General features: G+C 35.6%; 1 protein-coding gene across 1 annotated transcript in view; it reads right to left on the minus strand.

Annotated features, from left to right (window-relative positions):
* Positions 1-23111, minus strand: part of NAV3 (neuron navigator 3) — a 657172-nt gene extending 634061 nt beyond the window's left edge. The window contains exon 1 of the mRNA XM_030819929.1: positions 22707-23111. Coding sequence (XP_030675789.1) covers positions 22707-22778 — 72 coding nt within the window. The 5' untranslated portion in view covers positions 22779-23111. The remainder of the gene's footprint in view (positions 1-22706) is intronic.
* Between the last annotated feature and the right edge of the window lie 2558 nt (positions 23112-25669).

Raw genomic sequence — 25669 nt, forward strand, 5'->3', positions numbered from 1 at the left:
ACACAAGAGAGAACAACACTTTGGCTGTTTGGAAGAGAGAAAGACAGGGAGAGAACAAGGGGAGAGAGAAGAGGCAAATGTGTTAAAAATAAGTTGTAATCAGCTTTATACTGTTTAAACCCTAAGGGACACACACACACACACACACACACCATAGAATTAATGTGTTAATAGTCTTGGTGTAACAGTAGAATTCCTTTTAAGCAGATGCATTATTTTTTAAACTATAATTATTTCTAGACACCCATGGGTTGATTTAGGTTTCTCTTCTCTGAGAGGCCCACTCTTCCCTGAAGGCTGGCTTGTATGCTCGTTACAGGCTGGAAAAAAGCAGGGCTGTTTGCGTGGCACAGCACCAAGCCCTTTAACTTAGAGACTCATGCCATTTAGAAGCTCAGTTTTCACCACCTCCATCTGCTGCACAAGAAGAATTAGATCCCAATTGTCTAGGCCACTGAGAAAAGATATTTGTAGAATTCCTCTGGTATTTTCTACAGCCTCTGGCCTTTCCATTTAAATGTCAGCCTTTTCTTTTTATTCAATAGGCTTTGCTAAACAAAAATATGCCACTGTATGAAATGATCTGATAAATGTAGGACAAATTCAGAATGCCCAATATACAGACAACCTGGGTAATCGACTGCCAGAAGAAATCATCCAGCCAAAACATTTGGAGGAATTTAGGAGAATTTAGCAATTTAGCGTATGTGAACAAGTACAACACACGCAGGAGCACTGACCAAGATATCACACCAAATGACTAGTAACAACTGCTAGGCTGCAGGACATAATATGATTATCTCCATTAAGGGAGGCTAAAAAATAAATCACCCCTTGAGGCTTTACAATATTATAAAAAGGATTGTGTGAGCACGATTGGACGTCTGTAGGAAAAGTAAAGGGCAGGGAGCTACTTTGATTACAGCTTCAGAGTGACACAAAAAGAGCCCCTCGCTTCAGCCATAAAAAGGCTTAGGTGAAACCAAAGAATGACCATTCTCCTATTCTGAACTTTGTTCCAAATGTCCCCAGCTTTGACTTGTATCAAAAAATATATAACATCCTGAAACTGATATTTCTTCTCTGCTTTAGATTAGGAACACATGGACCTAGTCCTAGCCAGCCTTAGCAAAGCCCTCTCTAGGTGGCTCTTTAGCCAGAGTGCAGACAGTGCACCATCAGCCCCAGCCAGCCAGTCTCCAGCCCCATGTTGACTTTCACTAAGCTTCCTAATGACAGGCAGCAGCTGGCCTTCAATTCTCTGATCTGGAAACCTGGGAGGGAAGCCGAATGAGCTAGGCAGAATCCAAAGCTGGTTTTGGAGACAGACACTGTGCGAAGCTCCTGCGGTGCCTGCCCATCAAGTGGCCCAGAATTTCTAGTTTCTAACAACAATGAAGCAACCTACCATTGAATTCTATTTCAGATGCTTTGCTTCATCAGAATGAAAAATATAGTTTACAATTTACAAATCATCTCAGAAATCTGTAACATTTAGTTTTACCAAAAATCAGGTAGACTTTCTAATTAATCAGCAGTAAAGTTAATATGACATATGGACTTAAACATATATGTATACATTAGGAAATAGATACACATACATATATAAGTATACAAACATACACACACATAAATTCAATCTTAATATAAATACATGTGCATACATCTTTATATTTACATGGGATTGCCTCTTGGATACACATATTTTTAAACATGCACATCTAGAATAACATGTTATATGTTTAAATGGTTTTGAAATCAATTGACACACTTGAATATGGCTAATCAAATTGTTATGGATAATGTTTCCAGGTTCCTCAATTTATCTGTATTGGTTGGTTCTATAGACTCAAGAAATCAGTTATTCTCCAACTACAAGCTTCTTCCTTCTGTGTAGAGATAACACTATGAACTGCATATTTTATACACTTTCTAGAAAAGTCTCCAACTTTGGAGTTTGTGTAAAACAATTAAATAATGAACATCACAAACCTTTCTCATACTATAAATTTTCCCATAGGAAATAATCCTAAAAACCTGAAGAGCAACTATGGTGGTGAAGATTCATCCTATCAATCATAGAAGTGAATAAAACAGATGAATATGTTAACATATTTGAGACAGATAGAAGTAACAGATTTTTCCAGCAAATCACTACCTTTTTTTAGAAATAAGGTTTCAAATGGAAAATGATTCATTGAGGGAATTTATTAAGAAGACAAATTTTAATGAGCAGTAAGCTTATGCAAAATACACAAAAGGAAACAGTTTTTATCTCATATACTTTGTTTTCTCCCAACATTTTCCAGTTGAATGACTATTAGCAGCATTCAGGGAAACCAATGTGGTGAGAAGACAGGTTGTCTGTCTGAAAACTGTATTTCCTCCTTCTCTATTTCCTGAGCCATTCTTACGCAGCAGGTACTATACAAGAGTCTTCACATTGTTTATCACCTTTGTTATCACAACCACCTAATGATGTCGAGTATTATTATTATTCCCATCTTTCAAATGAATAAACTGCAGCTAAAAGAACTACAACCACAAGAAAAAGGAGTAATCTTTGCACTCATACCCAGAACTGTAGGACGCTACAACCTACTTTCTTAATAACTATAAAAACCTGTGTCTACACACAAATTATTTTTAAGCTTTTATGTATAAACTCTTGATTATAATCTCCATGAATGAGCATATTTATGTGAATAATAACCACCACAAGTGTGGGGGGCTTTAAGTTTAGAGGTACAAGTGCAGGTTTGTTACACAGGTAAACTTATGTCATGGGGATTTGTTGTACGGATTACTTCATCACTCAGGTATTAAGCCTAGAACCCATTAGTTATTTTTCCCGATCCCCTCCCTCCTCCTACCCTCCACCCTCTGATAACCCCAGTGTGTGTTGTTCCCCTCTGTGTGTTCAAGTGTTCTCATCATTCAGCTCCACTTACAAGTGAGAACATGTGGTATTTGGTTTTATGTTCCTGTGTTAGTTTGCTAAGGGTAATGGCCTCCAACTTTGGTGTGGGGGTCTCAACTTCATTCCTTCTGCTGGAGAATTTGCTGTTGAGCCATCTCACTTTATCGGGCTTTTGTTGAAGCAAAAGGCAGGCCAGGAGCTTAGTCCATCATTGATGAATCATCCATAGCTCTGTCCTCCACCCATCCAAGTTCTGCCATCCTAAATCCTGACCAAAAGTGCAGAGTGTAAATTTAAGTCTACAGCCTCTACTGGGGTTCCTTTGCCATTTATGATATAGGAAGATGACTCTAATTTATACATAGACAACTTTTTCTTCCTTTTAGAGGTTTAAGGTTATATTTTAGTTGTATCATGCAGGAGTTATAGTAGCCAATAAAACTAATCTTTAATGGAGGCTTACTCTGTTCCAAGCTTACATAAGTTATCTCTCTTAATGTTCTTAAAAAACCCTATGAGAAAAGACTGTTACTGTCTGAATTTTACAGAGAAATGTGATTAAGCAAATTGATGAAGGTGATACAGCTAGGGAAGAGCGGAAATGGTGTCCAAATCCAGGCTAACTCCAAAGCCGATGCTCTTCGCCTCTACTCTTTGGAAAATATACTTGGTGGACAATCAAATTCAGAGTCAATTTAAGATGTCTGATATGGTTTGGCTGTGTCCCCACACAGAACTCATCTTGAATTGTAGCTCCCATAATCCCCACATGTGGTGGGAGGGACCTGGTGGAGGGTGATTGAATCATGGGGGCGGTTCCCCCATGCTATTCTCACAATAGTGAGTAAATTCTCATGAGATCTGATGGTTTTATAAGGGGACTCCCCCTTCACTCACTCTCATTCTTCTCCTTCCTGCCTCCATGTGAAGAAGAATGTGTTTGCTTCCCCTTCTGCCATGATCGTAAGTTTCCTGAGGCCTCCTCAGCCCTGTTGAATCGTGGGTCAAATTAAACCTCTTTCCTTCATAAATTATCCAGTCTCAGGTATGTCCTTATAGCAGAGGGAGAACAGACTACTAATACAGTAAATTGGTACCACGGAGAGGAGGCTGCTACTATAAAGATACTTGAAAATGTGGAAGTGACTTTGGAACTGGGTAACAGACAGAGGATGGAACAGTTTGGAGGGCTCAGAAGAAGACAGGAGGTCTGAAGTTGAGGTTCAATGTGATTAATTCACTGAACAAAATTCACAGAGCTATTAAGTGATGGAGCCAGGATTTGAACTATTGTCTCCCTCTTCCCAAAGTGTTTTTCCTATTATTTCATGCTGCCAAGGTCTTCCTACAGGAGAAAAAACATAAAGTGTTTCCTTCCTGCAGTAATTTTTGTTTTAGTACCTAGAGCCTTTATCTGTATCCTCTGTGAATCCGGGCTGCTTTGGCTTTGATGGAGATTGAAGCTTCTATAACACTTTGAAAGCTCAGTCCAGGGTACAGGACTCTTAGTACTCATTCCCAGGTATAGCTTTGCTGTGTCCAGTCCTAACATTCAGACCACTGTCTTCATTCCCTAGTGCTCAGTATGCAGAGAGCCCACTAAAACTCTAGTCCAAAAGGGATTTAACATTTTACAAACAGAATCAAAGTTATAGAATTTTGTACTTCTCAAATAAAAATATTTTGTTAAAATTATAATTTTTTCCTTAAAAATGTATTTTTACAATTCATACCCGTACTTTTCATGTGAATTACTTTCTTTATAAGCACTTGCCAAATTAAGGTCCCTATTGTAAAGGAAATTATAATCACTCATTCTTTCAACACACAGTGGATAGTCTGCACTAGGCCCTAGGCTAGGTACTGGGGATACAGGGATGCTTAGGGCCTGGGACTTAAGGTGCCTGAAACCTTGTGATTAGAAACAAAAAGTATCTACGAAAGATGCAATATCAGGTGTGGTGTGAACACTAGTATGAGAAAGCGCCAAGGAGAAGGCAAAAGAAGCTCAATTTAAGTGCCCCATGGGGTTGCTCCTACCCTATTACTGGTCAAATATAACAGTAAATCCTTATTGGTTGGGTGTGGTTGCTCACACCTGTAATCCCAGCACTTTAGGAGGCCAAGGCAGGGTGATCACTTGAGCTCAGGAGTTCAAGATGAGCCTGGGCAACGTAGTGGGACCCTTTCTCTACCAAAAAAAAAAAATTAGCTGGATATGGTGGTGTGCACCTGTAGTCCCAGCTACTCGGGAGACTGAGGCAGATTACTTGAGCCCATGAAGTCAAGGCTGCAATGAATTGTGATCACACCACTGCACTTCAGCCTAGGTGACAGAGTGAGACCTCATCTCAACAAAATAGATATATTTACTGACCCATGACATTATGGCTAGCTTTTGTAAGTATGTTAAATTTGGGAATGATGGGTGTGCACAAATTAATGTTTAAAATACATATGGAAATTGTAAGATGTTAAACATTATATTAGCCTGATTTAAAAATAACAGAATCTACTTGATGGACTGGAAACTATTATATATGTGTGTTTGATCACAACTCTAACATTATCCAGCAGTTAACCTCAGGAAAGTTACATAGCCACTCTGGGCCCCAGATTCCTCATTTTCAGAGTGAGGTTTTCATTGGCTTTAAAATTCTATAACTATTACATGGAACGCTTCTACTTCAGTCTACCAAATCTTAACATTCCTGGCAAATTAACTATTCATGCATCTTATTTGTATCATTAAACTGCATGCTAATCTTTCATTCTTAACAAATGTAATAGTTTCACCAAGCTTTTCTGTGACTCCTTTAATTTTACATTTTGTAACTAAAGTTGTCTAACTCAATGAAAATGAACTTCTATAATATATATTTTTGAAGAACACTGCTTGGAATATAAATGTAACTAATGATTCCTTTGCTGATTAACATTTTACTTGTTCTAGCTTTAGCAAAATTTCTGTCCAAAAAGAGCTTACGAAACATATGGCTCTGTGGATCTTATCATTTGGCAAGAAGACAATAAGTATATGTGACAGATGAATTGCACTATCATATAAATGGATATAATCACAATTTTAAATCATTTGCTAAAATGATGGAAAATATTATGCATGTATTTTTGTAAGTGTTTTATGGTTTCTTTTTACCTCAATACTTTTGCCCTGATACTAATTTGTTGGCTGATCTTATTGTATTCAAAAATTTGAAACAGCATTTCATCCCCCATGAGATCATGGAAAGCATTTTTGGAAAGTCTGCACATTGGTTCAACAGTGAAAATTTATTATCAAATAATTTATTATAGATAATAATTTATAATAATATAATTTTTTACATAGATGATGCAAAACTGATTATCTCATTCATTGCTTGTGTATATACTTCTTAAGGTTGGGAGCTTCTGGTTACTTTCACATAAGCAAAAATAAGCAATATAAATAATTCATTTACTAATTTAGTAATGGGTCTAACTCACGTCTAAAATCCTTTCAAACACTCCATAACTGTTCTTGTTCCTCTGACTTTCATTGATCAAACCCTGAATCTGATTCTCCTAACTTCCCATTCTACATTGTATTCTCACCAGAACATTTCAGCAGCCTATCGAATTTTCCGCACAGAGGAAAATGTTCTATATGTGTGCTGTCCAACATAACAGCCACTAGTCACATATGATGACTGAACACTTGAAACAGCTAGTGCAACTGAAGAACTGAATTTTTAATTTATTTTGATTAATTTAAACCTAAATAGCCACATGTGGCGAGTGGATACTGTATCAGTCAGCACGAAAAGACCTTTCAAATCTTTGCCAAGCTCCTGTTTCAATTTTGCAATAGTTAGTTGCTCTAGATTTACTTTCTCTTAGGAAAAAATCCTAAACGTCTAGTAGATGCTCTCTAAGACTTTAAGAAAAAAGACAAATAACACTTCAGTTAATCAACATTCTATTAGAATTGAATTCCTCTCTACAAAAGCCCATTTTTAATTATGTTTGTAAACAAGTGTATGAAAAGCCCATTATCTTTGAGTAAAAATAAAACAACTGTGTGTGCTAATGAAACCCTAGTCTTTCTGAATTTTGGAAAGAATCTTACCACGTAAAAAAGCATATAAAAAGCTGATTATAATATTCAATTTCTTATCTGGAAAAGTGCTTTCCCAAGCATCAAAAATAAAGTTTCTCTTCCAGGGAAAAAATCTTAATACTCTTGGCCAATTGGTATTGTAAGAAGATACAGAATAGAGTACCAGGAGCCAGTTATCAGTGTAAATTATAATCTTACAGCAAATTTTTTTTTTTTTTTTTTTTTTGAGACAGAGTCTTGCTCCGTCGCCCAGGCTGGAGTGCAGCGGCGTGATCTCGGCTCACTGCAAGCTCCGCCTCCCAGGTTCACGCCATTCTCCTGCCTCAGCCTCCCGAGTAGCTGGGACTACAGGCGCCCGCCACCATGCCCGGCTAATTTTTTGTATTTTCAGTAGAGACGGGGTCTCACCACGTTCGCCAGGATGGTCTCCATCTCCTGACCTCGTGATCTGCCCGCCTCCGACTCCCAAAGTCCTGGGATTACAGGTATGAGCCACCACGCCCAGCCAGCAAATTTTTAAGAATAGACATTTAAATATTTCAGAGGTAAAGAGATAAAAAAGCCTATTCACATCATATACTTTATATCAACGGTTCCCAACCCCCAGGCTGGACCAGTACCGGCTTGTGGCCTGTTAGGAACTGGGCTGCACAGCAGGAGCTGAGTGACAGGAGAGGAGCATTACTCTCTGAGCACCTCCCTTAGGATCAGCCGAGGCATTAGATTCTCATAGGAGTGAGTACAAACCCTACTGGATGCATGAACTACACATGCAAGGGATCTACGTTGCGAGCTCCTTATGAGAATCTAATGTCTGATGATCTGAGGTCGAACAGTTTCATCCCCAAACCATCCATACCCCTCCCCCATCCTATCAGAGAATAATGTGTTTTCATCTTTGTCTTTTTCCTTTCTTAACAAGAGATTTTCTGGGAATTTATCTTGGAGTTATTGAAACCAACTCTGTCTAGGGTCGTAAGAAATTTTCCTAGAAGCCCGCTACCCAGGTAAAAGAAATAGAATCAAACACGCCGTGTTTGGAAGTAGAAAAGAAAAATGGTGGCTGACATTTAGGAGTGAAGACCCTGGAAACAGGTCTGATGCAGGGTCTCAGGTGCCAGCTGATACCTTGGAGGTGGTTATATGACCTGAAGAGGATGAACGCTGAGCACTGCAGCTACAGTTGCTGAAGTACTGCCCAGCTTAGCCCTAGGAAGCAGGATCATCTCTCTGAGACCATCCTGGACCAGAAATAGACAGGCATCACCAGTCAGGCAATGCAGAAACACCTGCCAGCACCATCTGCCAGCAAAAAACAACGGCACAGACATGTGAGAATGGGGTTTATCTTGTCTTGGATGTGTAGCAGGACTGAGGCTTCCCCTCCCTACTTTCAGTTGTATCATCCCTCAGGGATCTTGAGTGCCACTCAAGAATTAGATACCAGACTCTGTGCTAACATGGTAGCTGGAGGCATGCATAATTATTACAAAACCTAAACAAAATTTGACCATCCTTTTACCCTACATTTTTTTTGAGGGGGGAAAATCAAATACTAAATGTTAAATAACTTTAGCCTTTAATTTTTTATACAACGCATATATAGATTGAGAGTCCAAGTAGCACATACTGTCTGTATCCAAAATTGTAAATCCTAAGTATGCCATCACTTCTGCCTATAAAATATCATGGATGAATTTATAATTAAACAGCTAGGTAATTTGTAATGGAAATTGTAAAACATTTAAACCTGTCATTTTTCTCACTTGTAAGAGATGGAAGGATATGGAGAGTCAATGGAAAATGCAGGAGGCTGTTTTGATAGACTTGCTTTGAAAGTTCTGCCCTTCCTCATAGGAAGAAATAAAGGTACATGGGTATGTAGAGGCAGCATACCCATATGCATGTAATCTAACCAAAGAGACTCTGCTTTAAGATTTTCATTAAAAAAATTTTTTTTTGGTATACTATGTGAGAGCTGCTTTGGAGCAAGCTCAGTGTTTAGCTTATCTTTTTTGTTTACCTTTTATAAAAAAATCACAACCCAATTTGATAAGTCCTCATAAGACATTTGCTGAATAAATAAATGGTATTTTATGTACCCCCATAGGCTTTTCTTCTTTGTGCCATAGCAACAGTTCCTGAGTACGTATCATACGCAAGGCATCAATACGAGGATGAATGAGACAAGCAGTGTCCCTGACCTGGTAGAGGCTGACTGTAAACAAGCAATACATGAGTAAAAATACAAACTGAATCATTCTTAAGAAAGCAGACAACAGGGTGCTATTATAGAACATAATGATGGAGTGGTGGGAAAGCACTTTCTTGAGGAAATTACAGTAAAGCTGGATGCATGAATGATGAAGCAATAGCCACCCATGCAAAAAATAGAGCAATGAGTATTCCCAGCAGAAGGGGTAGTCGGTACAAAGGCCTTAAGGTAAGAAGATAGGTAGTACTGTACTTTCATTGTTCAAGGAACTTAGAGATGTGTTGTCAATATGTCTGGAAAAGAATGAATTGAAGAAAGGGTGGCAAGAGACGAGGTTGGAGGAGGAATGGGATGAGATTATGCCGGGTCCCATGGGCCATGTTAAAGAGCTCAGATTGTGCTAAAAAGTCATCAGAGTTTTAGGAAAGTGAGTGATAAATATGGATGTGCCATGCATTTAAAAGGTCATTGCTATATCCACATATACTCTTAGTATATTTAGTCAAACCACTAATTTAGAACCTGATGACGGATATGGAAGAAATTCATAAAATGGTAAGTGCTTCGGAAATGTCTGGGTACATCTTTATTTATCCTCACTTTGTAGTTTTCCCCCAAAACAACATGGTACACTATTAATTCATAATTACCTAAAAATATTTTACAGAGCAAAGCAGATTAACACATTAATTATGAAGTTCTCATTGTTTTTAAAGTTTAACCCTAGATCATTTTCCAATGTTAATTAGAAAATAACATGTACACACAAGGTGTTATTTATCTGTTATTTACAAACATTATAATTTGCCAATACCAGCAACTGTTAAAAGATGGAGCCTTACTTACTGAGATAGTATGAGGTAAAACTGCTACATCATACCTAACAATACTGTCTAATCAAGCAGCTGTTAAGAGTTTAAAGGAGAACATCTAATTTTCATGAAAAATATTAAGTAGGAATTAGATACCAGCAGCAAAATTTGAAAAGCAGGCAGAAGTATTGATGTGGTTTGGTGACATTCTTAAGAGGTAGCCTTATCTTGGAACTGAATGTATACATTTTGGGGAGTACTCTACAACTATAAGCATTTGCAAAAACACAAATGTTAGGAAAGTATAATGCTTGTAAATGAAGCTCTTTTTAAGAATATTTATCAGAGTGGAAAAATAAAGGAACCATTTATACAGAACACTATTCTTATCTTCATTGTGTGTCAGACAAATCAAGTGCCGTAAATTAGGCACTTAAATGGTCACATATGTGTTTTATTTAATATTTCCTCAAAAATGATGTGGATATGCCTTGAAGTGGCTGGCAGTCTCACCTCTGTGACAGGCCCCAGTTCCCATTCATTTCCACCATGGTGAACAAATACCAAATGTGAACGTGGTCCAATAGAACATCCTGCTTCACTACAGGAGAGCAAGGTGGCTCACATACATGCGTGTACTCACATGTGTCATTGGCACCACTAAGAGACCAGGGAGCCAAGCCTTGTGGGTTATCTGGTGGCTGATGGGCTGGCAAAAACTCATGGCCCTACCTGTGTGGACTGTTGATGAATTTTGTTTGTGTAGCTTATCAAATTTAAATGTAGCCTGTGTTTCTACAATGCATTTTCCTAACAATTAATAAAACTTCCTAATATAATTTTCCAAAATCTGTCACCTCTAATAAGATAGAAGGAGAAACTTAAACCTAAATTCTCAGGTATCACAAGTGTAATATGATCAAACCGGTTTAATGTCAACAAAGAACTGTGGTTTCCCAAATGTGGACTATTTTTCACATCTTTTCAAAGTCATTTGGGGAGTAGCTCTTGAAAAACACTTGTGCATGTGTCTTTATAGCAGCATGATTTATAGTCCTTTGGGTATATACCCAGTAATGGGATGGCTGGGTCAAATGGTATTTCTAGTTCTAGATCCCTGAGGAATCGCCACACTGACTTCCACAATGGTTGAACTAGTTTACAGTCCCACCAACAGTGTAAAAGTGTTCCTATTTCTCCACATCCTCTCCAGCACCTATTGTTTCCTGACTTTTTAATGATGGCCATTCTAACTGGTGTGAGATGGTATCTCACTGTGGTTTTGATTTGCATTTCTCTGATGGCCAGTGATGATGAGCATGCACACGTATGTTTATTGCAGCACTATTCACAATAGCAAAGAATTGGAACCAACCCAAATGTCCAACAACGATAGACTGGATTAAGAAAATGAGGCACATATACACCATGGAATACTATGCAGCCATAAAAAATGATGAGTTCATATCTTTTTTAGGGACATGGATGAAACTGGAAAACATCATTCTTAGTAAACTATCGCAAGGACAAAAAACCAAACACCGCATGTTCTCACTCATAGGTGGGAATTGAACAATGAGAACTCATGGACACAGGAAGGGGAACATCACACTCTGGGGATTGTTGTGGGGTGGGGGGAGGGGGAGGGACAGCATTAGGAGATATACCTAATGCTAAATGACGAGTTAATGGGTGCAGCAAAACAACATGGCACATGGATACATATGTAACAAACCTGCACATTGTGCACATGTACCCTAAAACCTAAAGTATGATAATAATAAAAAAAAAAAGAAAAACACTTGCGCAAAGAAAGTATACTATATGCCAACTCATGTGGCATAAAAGTTTAATAGAAAAGCTAGAAAGGCTTTGGAGATTAATGTCCTTTAAACATACTCTTAACAACACATTAGTAAATTAGATGTTATTAAGGAAGAAATAATTTGATACATAATTTCCATGCACATAGAAAGTGTGCTAAATATAGTGGATTTGAATAAACCACTAAGCAAAATAAAAAGATGGAATCTGGTGAGTTGTATGATCTTGGGAAAGTCCCTGTCCCTCATTTGGACATAAAGAATGGAAGAAACTGCAAGGAAAGTGCTTTGTAATTTTATGTTGCTATTCACATATTAACTAGAAGCCTAACCCACACTGTTATGCAAAGGAGAGGTGATGAGTATAAATGAATAAACCCATTACTCATGCAGTTAACATAGTAGTTTTACTATTACCTACCGCAGAGCATAAGTAGGTACCCCATAAATGCACAAAATACATTGAGTTCAGCCAAAATATTGTATCATTTAAATCTGTGTGCAATTATTTTGATTTCCTTCTTCAAACAAAATATTATGTTAAAATCCAATATATAAAACACACTATAAGAGCAGAATTACTAATTTGAGTGGATCAAAACTATCTCAAGTTCTGAAACAATTACTTAACAAAACCTGGCGAGTTTACTGGAAACTAACAAGTTAATATGTAGAAATGTCTGAATATACTGGAGAACATTCTTAGCAAAGAGCTACACCTACTGTGCACTAAAGAACTACTTTACCATTATACAAAAATACACATAAGAAATTGATTCTAAATAAGCAATATAACATCACATTTTGAATTGATTTTTAACCAACTACACTATTCAGTGTAATATGTGGCAGGAAACATTTATAAAGGATAGTTTATCCCATGAAAGATGAAAAATTGATCATGAAGAATTACTAGCTATAAAAAGTCATTTATTTTTATTTGTTTAATGCTTGGAACTGACATTCCCAGATTTAAATCAGAGCACAATAAAAGTATTCTATGGAATGTACAAATGATTGAATATATAAAATACTTAAGGAAAAAAATCAGTAGATGTGGGATGGAGTCCTAAAATTGGTTTCTAAGTTGTTGGAAATTCATGGTAAATTTTCCATATAGATCATGCAACAAATGCTGGTTAACATTCCAGTACAACTGAAAAGACTACATAGTACAGCTCAAAGGCAAGTAATAGCAGTCCTGAGCCAGCCTCCCTTAACTTCTCAAAAATCCTGTAAGCCCTCTTGATCCCCAAGTTACATTGTTAGGGAGAATCAAGTTTGGAGAAGTATGGCAGGGGAACTATAGCTACGCTACTAAACACCTTGAAAACAAGCATTACATCTTACTAACATATTCCCCATGTGGATTTATAAATATTATTAAATATACAGAAAAGTTGAAAGAATTTTACAGTGAACATCTCCATGACTGCCACTAGAGTCTATAATTAACATTTTATTATGATTGCTTTATCACATAGTTTTTACATTCTTTACCTCACTTTGGAAATGGTAAAGATAAAACATGAGTCAGTTCATGTATTGAGAAATTTTCCCATGTTCAATGTTCTTTTTCTCCTCTTGAAAATAGAAACGAAACTCTAATATTTAGGGTTTAGAGAGTAAACACTATTTAAATGTGCCATGAATTAAGGGTAACCTTGCTCTTGTCAATATGCCATGGCCATAAAGTATTTTGATTTATCAAATGTGTCATCCTAAGGGAAATAAAGTCTTTGAACACAGACTTCTCTTCTGACTAGCTCTAGGGTTGAGTTCTTACAGGTGATTGATGTTGTATGCATATATTAGGATGAAGTATCATGAGCACTAATTCTCCTCTGACCCTCTCCAGGGAACCAGCAGAGGGCATCATGGCCTTAATGAACCACTAAGATGCAGCTCAGTGGAAGCCAGGAAGAATGACCAGACCCACAGGGAAATTCTGTCCTGGGACTAGGGTGGAGAATCAAGGATTGATTTATTAGTTACACTTCCCTCTTTTCGTGTGTGTGTGTGTGTGTGTGTGTGTGTGTGTTCCCACCCCACCCCCAAATAAAGAAACCCTTCACTTTTAGGGGAGCCTGGTATTAAAAGTGCTTAAATCATTTGTTATATGCAGTTTGGAGAGGGAAATCTAAAATGGGGTGCCATGATTTGAGCAAACTAGGAAGCCATTCAACACTAGCACTGCTGGGGCCCCATAGGAAGTCAGTGATGAGAAAGGAGTAATGATTCTGCCCCCAGAAGACAGAACACAACCAACTCCTTAGCCCACCTCCAATAGCTACCAGTTATTGTTTTTCACATGTGAAGCACTGTTTCAACTGCTGTAACTATCATTTTAAGAAGTAACACAAATGAGAAAACTGGAGGAAGACAGAAGTTGAGTAATCTGACAAAGTGTCAGATTCAAGAACCAAACTCAAGTGGTCTTATTGTAGATTCTGTGCTTTTAACTCTTTGCTATACCATGTTTTACTGGATCTTCCCAAAGACATTGCTAGTTTCATCAGGTCTTGAGTGAAATAGTAATCCATGTTGTATTAGGAGGCAGTGGTTGTTTCTGCTAAAGGTAGTACTATGGTTTGTATGTTAGCCTCCTCCAAAACTCATGTTGAAATTTAATTGCAATTATTACAGTATTAAGAGGTGGGACTTTTAAGAGGTAATTATGTACTGAGGGCTCCACCCTCATGGTTGGGTTGGTGCTGTTGTAAAAGAGTGATTTCAGCCACCATTTGCTCTTTCTAGCTCTCTCTTGCTTCTTCTGTGATGATGCAGCAAGAGGCCCTCACCAGGTGCCAGCACCTCAACACTGGACTTGCCAGCATCCAGAACTGTGAGCCAAGGAATTTCTATTTCTTATAGATTACGCAGTCTGTTATTGCAGCACAAAACGAAGTAAAGTAGAGTCATGGGCACCACCACTTCTTTTCAATGTATTGCTCATTTGCGATAAGCTCAACTAACAGGGTCCCCGTCTTTGGGCAAGCTCTGTCCATCTTCAGCCACACAACTAATTTGGTTAGTATTTGGTTTGCTCAGTGAAGTGGTGATTCCAGCTTTGAGGGACTCAAAAACCCAGATTTGGCTTTTGGACCTAAAGTACTAAAGCTTTTTAGAAATGATCCACTTTTAGGAGAGTAGAGACATTCATACACATACTCTTTTTATAACGCCAGTCATTTTTTCCCATTTAGTCACTGCTTCATGTATATATAGCTTCCTCACAGGGAACTCTAAGAAGGAGAGAGGAATGAATAGAAAAATTTTGCCTAAAAACCCACTCCAGATTCCAAGCACCAAATATCTGATTCAATAAATGTCTCCTAATTGTGTCTTGTTTGTTTTTTAATGAATAGAATAAAGGTAGGATGTGGAAAGAGGTACTGGCAGCTCCGTCAGCAGCTGCTTGGGACAATGTCAGTTGCAGAGGCCATCAACAATGGAGAGGGCGGGAGTGATGGCAGCAGCTGTTCTTTGTGTGGGTCACCCATAAATTGCCTGTTTATTTTTAAAAATGACCAACAATACTGAACAAGTGTTGATGTTATCATTAGTCTGGGTATGCACTTAGGATATCCAAGAATAAAATAGGAATGAATAATAAGGATGAAAGAATTCTTGAAAAGTTTAAATTCCAAACAGCTGTGCTAACAGAGTCCAACATTAGCTGACTGAAACAAATATGAATACCAGAACTGTAGATATAGAATGTCATAGTTTAGGTTTCCTGAGAGCAGATCCCGAAACAATGATCCAAGTGCAAGTAATTTATTTGGCTGATGATTCCAGGAAATACTGGGAAGAGAGTTAGGGAGACAGAAACCAGAAGATAGAAAATAAAGGCCACCTCATTGAACACATCACAATGGTGAGTAACTAAAACTTAATCCTCCTGGGGTGCACAGTCTGTAGGGCAAGGGTTCTCAAATATTGCTGTGCATTAGAGTCACCTGGGGATCTTAAAATGCACATTCCCATTCAATAGGTTTAGTGTAGGTCCTGAGACTTTGTGTTTCTTATAAGCTCCCAGATGACAGTGATGCTGTTGGTCATCAGAATATACTCAGAAAATAAAATATATTGATTTTTTTAACTTTGCAGTCATACTGTAAAATATTATATGCAAAATAGGCAGAATTCCTTATGTCTACCACTTTTGTAACATATCATTAAATCGGCTTTGTTTCATTTAATTCTTATCCCAGGCATTGCATATTCCTGAACTAGAATCAATCTTGGAGACAATTAGTCAGTCCCTCTGTAAGAAAACCACAAAAATTTTTATCCACCCTGTCTTATTGCTATTAAATCAGATGGCCCGGCTCACCAGCAGGCAGCCTGCTATCCAGAGAAACAAATGGGACATATTTTAGAAGAAAAATGTTAGTCTTAGTATATTCATTCCTTTATGAAATGATAAAAGCCAGAACTCACATGTTAGTATCAAGACAGAGGAAGGGACTTAAGAAAAATCAGAATTAAAACTGAGAAAACTTTGTATGTTAATAATAATTAGTATCATTATAATTACAGTCATAATTAATGGCAACTAATACTCAGAGATTTTCATATAGTTCTGCCTTCAAAATGTTCAAAATATATTGAGTGTTATATATTTTGGGACTGTATATTTTATCTATTCATTTATATGAAGATATAGGCTCACTATATCTATTGACGTCTTAAATCCACCAATCAGGAGAAAGCACATAGTCTAGTCTAGAACAAAATGGTGGAACCATAAAGTATGCATATGTCCCATTCACTTTTATCCATTTCCAGTTTTTTCTGTTATACCAAGTCCATATACTTCAAAAATGTGTGCTGCCAGGTGCAAAAAGGCCGCCACATGAATTTTTAGATTTGGATGATATGGTGGAGAAAAAATGAAAGGAGGTTCTATCCAAGCTCAAATCTGAGAAAGAAGTTTCTAGAATCTCTTCTGAATGGAAAAAGAGTCACTTTATCTAATTCATCCTTAGAGGATGCCAGATAAAATAACTGGGAGACAGCTGTTTGTGGAATCATCTTACAGAAGAATGAAGCAGAGGTAGAAATTAGGGATAGTCTTAATCTGCATCTGAGTATGCTACAATCACAGCACGAGTTTCTTGGGGAGCTTGATGTTCATATGTATGTCTACACATTAATTCCAGATTTATATAGTAACATTATAAAATGGCTATGTTTCAAAAATGAAAAGTTTAGATAATCAACAATTGAATGACTAACCACTTTTGTTGAAACCAACACTATAATTCATTCTTACTAGAGCCGTGCTTCAGGATTGGCTGATAATAAACGTTTTGATGTTGTTTCAGAAACCTCATCATCCCTCATGGTCCCTATAACTTATGTAATATACACTAAAAGAGGAAGTCAGGTAGATTTATAAAAAGAATTAAATGGTCTCATTTAATGAGGCCATTCTTTAAGAAAATCAACAAATATAAGGGCTAGACCTATCCTCGCTAAACTTTCTTTTTTAATTGACTTATGCTCATATTTTCTTTAAAGAAAACAGATTTTTAATTAGTTTCCAACATAAACAATCTTAAGTAGTCTACATCTGCAAGAATAATCTGAAGAACACTTTTTGACTTTTATACAATGTTATTTTATCATCACTGCAAGAAAATGCAAAAATAAAGTGAAAAGAATCAGCACACTATATGAAATAAATAGCAAAATAAGAACTAGGCTAGCTTTAAATTGCTAAAGTACTTCTACTCCGTACAGCTCTGGCAATCATAAGTGGGTGATGTTTCCAGGAAAATTATTAAAGTAACCTAACACAGTCATATGCAGACCCGCATGCCCGGACCACGCTTCTGTTTGATGTCAGTTGAAAGAGAAAGAACAAAACAGGTCTATGTGAATTAACATTGATGAAGCACTCATTGTTACTTGAAGATGATGCTTTCTCTAACCCTTCACTTAAACTTGATTTTAAGTCCAAAAAAAAAAAAAAATCACAGGAGCAGCCCTTAAAATAATAGTCTTTTTCTATATCAGTATTATTCCTTTCTATCAATTAATACAATAATTTCTCTCATTTTACATAATTCTTCACATCTCAATCACTATACCCAGAATATATCACTTCTGAAGTAATCTGAGGTCTCATAGAAGGACAGATGTGATGTGTTGGAATTTATCATGAGCTTTCTCATGGCAAGGTGAAAATAACTCTGGCAAACTGAATATGTAAAATACGTGATTTGGGGAAATGAAAAACTGAGATCGTACTAATCTTAAAACATTTCCATAAAAGAAGAATACCTCTACATATACACAATTATATTGCTCATCTCTTTCTGGTTTACAGAATACAGCAACAAAGTACATCCAACAGATCACCAAATACTTATTGCACATTTTTGCCATGATTCTGAAGTGTGTATCCTGCTACCTTTTTATCACTACCTAGTAAAATATTGACTATGACAAATGCTTTGGTTTAATACACAAAATATTCATGGAGCAATAAAACAGTGTTCCAGGGTTGTCTGAATTGAAAACTGCTGTAATTAGACTGACAGTAAAATCTACCATGCTCTGCTTTTCAGTTCAAGTTCACGATTAATTACATAGCAGCATCATTTGTACCTATTGAGCTTTCACTGTTCTTGGTTTGTTTTGCAGAAATAATCCCACAAAGCAATAAAATTAGTGGACAGCAGTATGCAAACCTGACTGGATTTGATTGTGCAAACAAAGGTCAAAAAGTCATGTTATCAAAAATAAAACACTTCATTATGGGCATTCAGGTGGTTTGAGATGCCACGATAATTTTCCCATCTGGGACATTCCAGAACCTGAATGCCAAGAGCTGGGTTATGGCCCAATACCAACTGAAAGTTCTACTGAAAAAAAAAAAATCACAAGAATAAAAAAAATCCGTTAAATATCACCCAGTCCTACACTAATCCAAGTTGACTTGAGATCCTTAAAAGTATTTTCTTCAACTTCTATAAGATTATTAGAAGTATTCTCTTTAAGTCCTACAAGATACACATCTGTAGTTTATCTATAATGAAGAGCACTTCAGATAGAATTTGTGGATACGATACCTTGTACCTTTCAAGTATGTGCTCCTCTGTTCAGATTTAGTAAGGTGATGAGGCATTATTTAAAAGAAACCAATAAAAAACACTTCTGAATGCTTTAATTTTGAATAATAGTATATACATTTTAAATACATATTTATACATAAATATTTATATATTATATATAAATATAATATATAAAATATATAAATATAATATATAAAATATATAAATATAACATATAAATATATATAATATTTATAAATATTTATAAATATAATATTTATAAATATTATATATAAATATAATATTTAATATAAATATAATATAAATATATAAATATATATTATATTTATAAAAATTATATATAAATATATATTATATTTATAAACATTATATATAAATATATATTATATTTATAAATATTATATATAAATATATATTATATTTATAAATATTATATATAAATATATATAAAATTATATATAAATATATATAAAATTATATATAAATATATATAAATATTATATATAAATATATATAATATTATATATAAATATATAATATTATATATAAATTATATATATAAATATATATAATATTATATATAAACATAATATATAACTATATAAATATAATATATAACTATATAAATATAATACATAAATATATAAAAATATAATATAAAATATATAAATATGATATATAAATATTAAATATATAAATATATAAAATATTTATATATAAACATTACATAAATATATAAATATTATATAAAATATTATATTAAATATATAAATATTATATTTAATATATAATAAAATATATAATAAAATATATAAATATATAATATTTATAAATATATATAATATTTATAAATATTATATATAAATATATAATATTATATGTAAATATATAAATATTATATATAAATATATAAATAGTATATATAAATATATAAATATTATATATAAATATATAAAAATTATATATATATATTTAAGTCATAGATAATTATTTTTACAAGACCCAAACTCTTAAGGAGATAAAAGCAGCTTTTATTGTTGTAGGAAGATACTATCTTAATAAACCAAAAGGTACCATGCATGTTCCTGACATATGATAAGCACCCTATGAATGACCAACCTCGTCCCTGACATTCACCTCCTCATTAGTAGAATACATACTCACAGACTCATATAAGCAGCATCCTAAGAGTTTGTACTTAGAAGTAGAACATAAGTACAAATCTACACATCTTAAATTAACAAAAGCTAGTGATTTATTGTAGGCTGAATAAGAGATCGGTTGTGTAGTGCTTAGAATAGGTGCTTATTCAATCCATTTCAATGTACCTTGCTTTGAATGTGTACAATATGCCAAACATCACGAAAAGATGACACTTTTTCAGTAATATTAAAAAGATGCTTCACCTCTCAATGAAGCAGGAGTCAGGCTAAATGCGTTCTGTTTCACCAATGTGGAACACTATGCCTGCTAAATTAATTCATCATGAAGGACTATAAACACTTGAAGTAATTAAATAAATGACCTTCTAATCTCTACTAGTGACTACATGGTGGCAGGGCCATGGCCAGCGCTTCATCTACAAAGATTTATGATGTTACCTTTCAATTTTTCTTTAACTTAAACTCATTGTGACTCATTGTGTCATTGAGACTAGGTGTTCCTGCTGACATTTCAGATTCAAAAATTTTGAATCTTAAATCTTTATCTACACATATCAAGTTTCTGGTTTATTTACAGATCTTACATATCAAGCCTACTTTTTAGGTGCCCACACCAGTGAGGGAGCCTAGAGGCCATTAGAACTCCATTTTCCACTCTTGATACTGCTCATTGAAAACATTCATTCCTCTTCCATTCCTTTACCGATGAGAAGGTGAGGCTATAGTGAGATGGGGGTCTTCCCGTGCAACATCACCAAAGTAGTATTTTTACATTTCTTACAGAACTATGGTTCTCCATGGTTTGTCTAAATTCTGTTACTATTAGTACATTATGTATGAGCTGAGCAGTTTTGTGTGAGTTGGCCTAGTAAACGAAGTGTCATTACAAAACATTTTTTAAAGGTCCACACAAAGAACTCAGAGAATGACTTTAAGAATTCATTCCATTCTTCAACTTTAATTCCTTTCGTGTTTGCAGAAAATCTCCCTTAGCCAGGGAATGAAAAGACAGCACCTGCAGAGGTACTCATCTTTTTTGTCATAAAAGCAGCATCTCCATCAGAAATTATAACCCTGTAATTAATCACTTACCTATTACCTCCCTCCCTCTTTACCCACCCAATATAGTAACCAAATTACCATCAGAGTTAAGGACGTTATAAAAATGTATATAGAAAAAGATGATTAAATGGCTTCTTAGTAGTTAAATTGCAGAGAACGCTTTAGATTGAAATTTACTGTGACATCTCTTCTGGGTAAATACTCCAGTGCCAGAAGGAAAAGAAGCAGACTGAACATTTGGTAACACCAACAAACTTATTTGTAACACAAGTATTTGTGTAGAAATTTATATCCACATTAAAGGGAAAATTGATTTCAGGCACCTTGAATTTTATATTATTTAGTATTTTCTGAGATTTACTTATACTGCACAAAAAATGAACCAAACTGGGAATAAAAAATCTACGCATTTCTGCCTCTATTAATGACAAAAGGATTACTGTAGCCCCATGCTAGTTGCATTAATCATATTGGCAAAACAACATTAATAAGCCACCGACTCAGCACAGCCTCTTCTAAACTTAACCTCCACCACCGTGAAAGACCTAACTAGTTGTTTTTCAGGATATGAGAAGTGAACAGTAAACAAAATTTCTAAGACAGATGTAAAAACAAAGCTTCATTACGGCCCTTAGATCCACATCTAACTAAAAATTTCCTTCCTTTTCTCCCATTTCTTGCCAGCGCCGTCACTACTGGGTCCCCACACACCTATCCTGTACTAACAGAGTCCATAAGAGCACTGCAAAAGATGATACATTTCAGTATGAGTGGGGCTCTCTCTCCTGGGCGCCATCTCTAACCCTTCTGATAAGCATTCTTTAGGTGGTTCTCACTCCAGTGGAGCAATTCAGCAGGTAAGAGTTTCTAAAAAGCTAGAAAAATGAAGTTGAAGTACATCCCTTAGTATTCAATTCCCACTTCTTACTAAAAAGCTCGCTAAACCCTTTCTTTTAAAATAAAGTTAGCACAGTTCTTTATTCCATCAGTTCTTTTGACATCATGTAGAATCAAAAAAAAAGCTCGCAGTTGCCTCACAACTTTCTTTCCAGGCCAGCTGTATAATTCAGAAGGCCTAAGTTGATGTGTCCCAAGGATATGAAATTGGAGAATTTAAAATGCCACTTGTGCTTTCTAATGGCAGTAAGGCAGGTGTTCTCTTTAAGGAGAGCTCTAGCCTGCTCCATTACTCCAGAGGCGCCTGTGACCTATGCCTCACTCTGGGTCTCAGAGAACTGTTCCTACGAGGTCAGTTCAACAGGTCACTAGTATGAAGTCAAGAGTGGGAGAACACAGTAGAATCCTTGCCAACCCACTACTGGATGGATAAATTCAGAGGACTTTAGAAACAAAATCACCAACTGGTAATGAAATCCAGACCCACAGAAACACATTGCTATACAGCAGGGTTGATTTCCGTGAAATAGTATGTTATTTTATATCAAAATGTGCATTCATTTTCAATTTCAAAAATTCTCTTTAAACATAAACAAAAAGGACTAAGCAAAGATAAATTTCTTTTACCTTCTTCTGATCTTCTAGCTTGTGACTCACTGGATTCTTCCCATGTCTGTTCATTTCTGAAGATAAATCCATCACATTAGGTTCTTGCCCTTCAAAATGGAGTATCTTCAAAAAAGCAGCAAACTAATCCAAAATGCAATTTCTAGGAACACACTGGCCTGCCACGTTCCCCATCACACACCGTTTCCAAACTTCATCGACTCCAAGGAATGATTAAAAAATCCATTGATTGAATGGAAAAAATAAAGTTTGCAGTTTACTCCCAGGACCTTCCAAATCAGCATATCGTTTTTAAATGCTGAATCCTCAATAGCAAAATAGTCATCTGAGAATTTTAGCTTCAATTGCTATCTTTTTCTTTCTTCACAGTTTTCCATTTTAATAAAAAATGACAGATTTCCTGTAAACCTGTGATTTAAAAAAAAAGCACACAGTTAATTCTCTTACACCATTTTTTGTAACAATTAGTAAAATAAATTATTATTTGAAAATTTCAAAATACTTTAGGCATAAACAATATTTGACTTAAAAATAATGGCATTATTCTTCACCCTTGTGGCCTTTAAAATACCAAGCTAAAAAGTGACAAAGACGACACAACTACTCATCAAACATGTATGTATGCTTTACTGTTCCACTCTTCAATTTCTGCATTTATAGAACCACAGAATTTTAGAAGAGAGACCAATATGGCCAGATATTATGTTGTAGTTTGATAACTTTCACAGATAATTTTATTTAGACTTCAAAAAGATCGGTAAAATGGTTATTATGATTCCATTTTAAGATGACATAATTAAGATTGAGAGGGTAAATTTTTATAAGTCTCATAAGTAACAGAACTAGAATTAGAATTCAGATTGCTTTGTTGTCAAAACCCATTATTTCTCCTAGCTGTACTCTTCTTGACTCATATTACATATTTTGTCCCACAAGGATAACATAAACAAATTTGTCAAGTGCCTTACTGGGTTATAGACATACTATGCACAGTACTTCTTCTTAAAGGGATCATATACTCCAGTGGTTTCCAAGGCCAGCTAGACAATAGAATCACCGAATTACCTCAGAATAATCATAAACATATAGATTCCTGGGGAACACCCTTATCTCTGCTAATTTAGAAGCTACAGAGAAGTGCTTGGACATCTGTATTATTTTCATCTCTTTTAGATACTTGTGATATAGAAAAACTACTGTTGAAACCTCCCCTTAATGCAGGACTTTCTCAACTTGTCTGCACATTAGACTCACATTGGAGGCTTCCAAAACTACTAGAAGTCCCAGATACTGTGCTTTGGCACCACTGCCTCAATATATAAATTCCCTTTATAACTGACCAACTACTTCCTGAAGAAACCTATCGTCTCAGGAGGCAGCCCTTTTCCTATTGAGGCAGTTTTAATCTTTAGATAGTTCTTGTTAATTTGGAGACAAAATCTGTATTTCTATACTTCTGTCCATTTGTAATTATTCATAATCTTCATAGTCATCAATGTGCACAAAATATGTTTGTTTTATATGACAGTTCTTCAATGTCTCCTTAGCCAGGTTAACCATCCCTAGCACCCTGAAAAATTCCTTACCACCATGATTGCTTCCTTCAGAAGAGGTTGCACTTTGTACAAGGCCCATAAACTGTGCTGTCCAGCACTGAGCACAGAGGTCAAGCACAACTTGCTCCCTTTAAGAATTCACCTCCAGGTCCCTCAACACATGCCATGACAAGCATAAAACAACTGATAAACATACTTTAAGTCAACAGTAAGTTAAATGTTAGTAAGTATGAAAAATCAGCTTCTAAATTGCCCTTTGCACTTCTCTATGCATTTTTTGTTTTCTTATCTGGCATCATTTTGCCAATCCCTGTTCTGTCTTCAACACCTCTGCTCTGTCATGCAGAAATTTTAGTTTGTGCACCACTGTGAAAGTTTTCAGCTCAGTAAATAACATGGACAAGGGCTTTGGCATAAGAGAACACGATCAATTTGAGGAGCTGAAAGAAATCCAATGAGGAGTCACTGCAAAATTGTAAGAAGGCATGCACTATAATAGGGTTTGTGATTTTAACAGTTCACCTGAACTGTCATACAGAAAATAGGAGAGAGCCAAACTTGCGCCAGAAAAACCTTATAGGCATTGTTAGAGCAATCCGAGAAATATACAATAGCATCCTGAACTAGTGTAGGAGCCGAAGAGGTGGGAAGGATGACAAAACTGAGCGATATATCATGTAAGAGGCAGAGTTGACAGAAATGGTAATTGACTGAAAATGAGTTTTAGTATGTGGTTTAAGGGTGCAGGAACATTACCTAATACAGCAAACTCATGAGAGACACACTTTGAACAGAAGAAGAAGAAAGATATGGTAAAACAAAAAATGCTTGCTAAAATCCAGGACATTATAAGATAATCTCACTGATGTTCATAGATGCAAAAATCCTAAACATTAGCAAACTGAATCCAGGAATGTATTAAATGAATTATACATCAATTCCAAGTTGATACTATCCCAGGAATAAAGGTTGGTTTAAGATTTAAAAATAAATCAGTGTAACTCACCACATTTACAAAACAAGAAAAATTATATGCTCATCTCTATGGGTGTAGACATAGAATTTAATAAATTAAACATTGACTCATGACCTAAAATTTATCTTGGCAAATGAGGAATAGAAGGGGACTTTTATAATCTTCCTTTATCTCATAAAGTGTATTCACCAAAAAACAACTACTGCAAACATTAAACATACTGGTGAAAAGTTAAAAACTTTTCATATGATCAAGAACAACACACAGGTGGCTACTAATATGACTTCTATTTAACACTGTACTTAAAGTCTAGCCATGCAGTAGGACAAGAAAATATGAGACAAGGGAGGGAGAGGAGGGAGATGGGGAGAGCGAACAAGCAGTATAAACACTAAAAAGAAAGAAATAAAATTGTTATTTGGAAATGTTAT

The sequence above is a fragment of the Nomascus leucogenys genome, chromosome 10 (genome assembly GCF_006542625.1).
Source record: "Nomascus leucogenys isolate Asia chromosome 10, Asia_NLE_v1, whole genome shotgun sequence".
Taxonomy (NCBI): Eukaryota; Metazoa; Chordata; class Mammalia; order Primates; family Hylobatidae; genus Nomascus; species Nomascus leucogenys.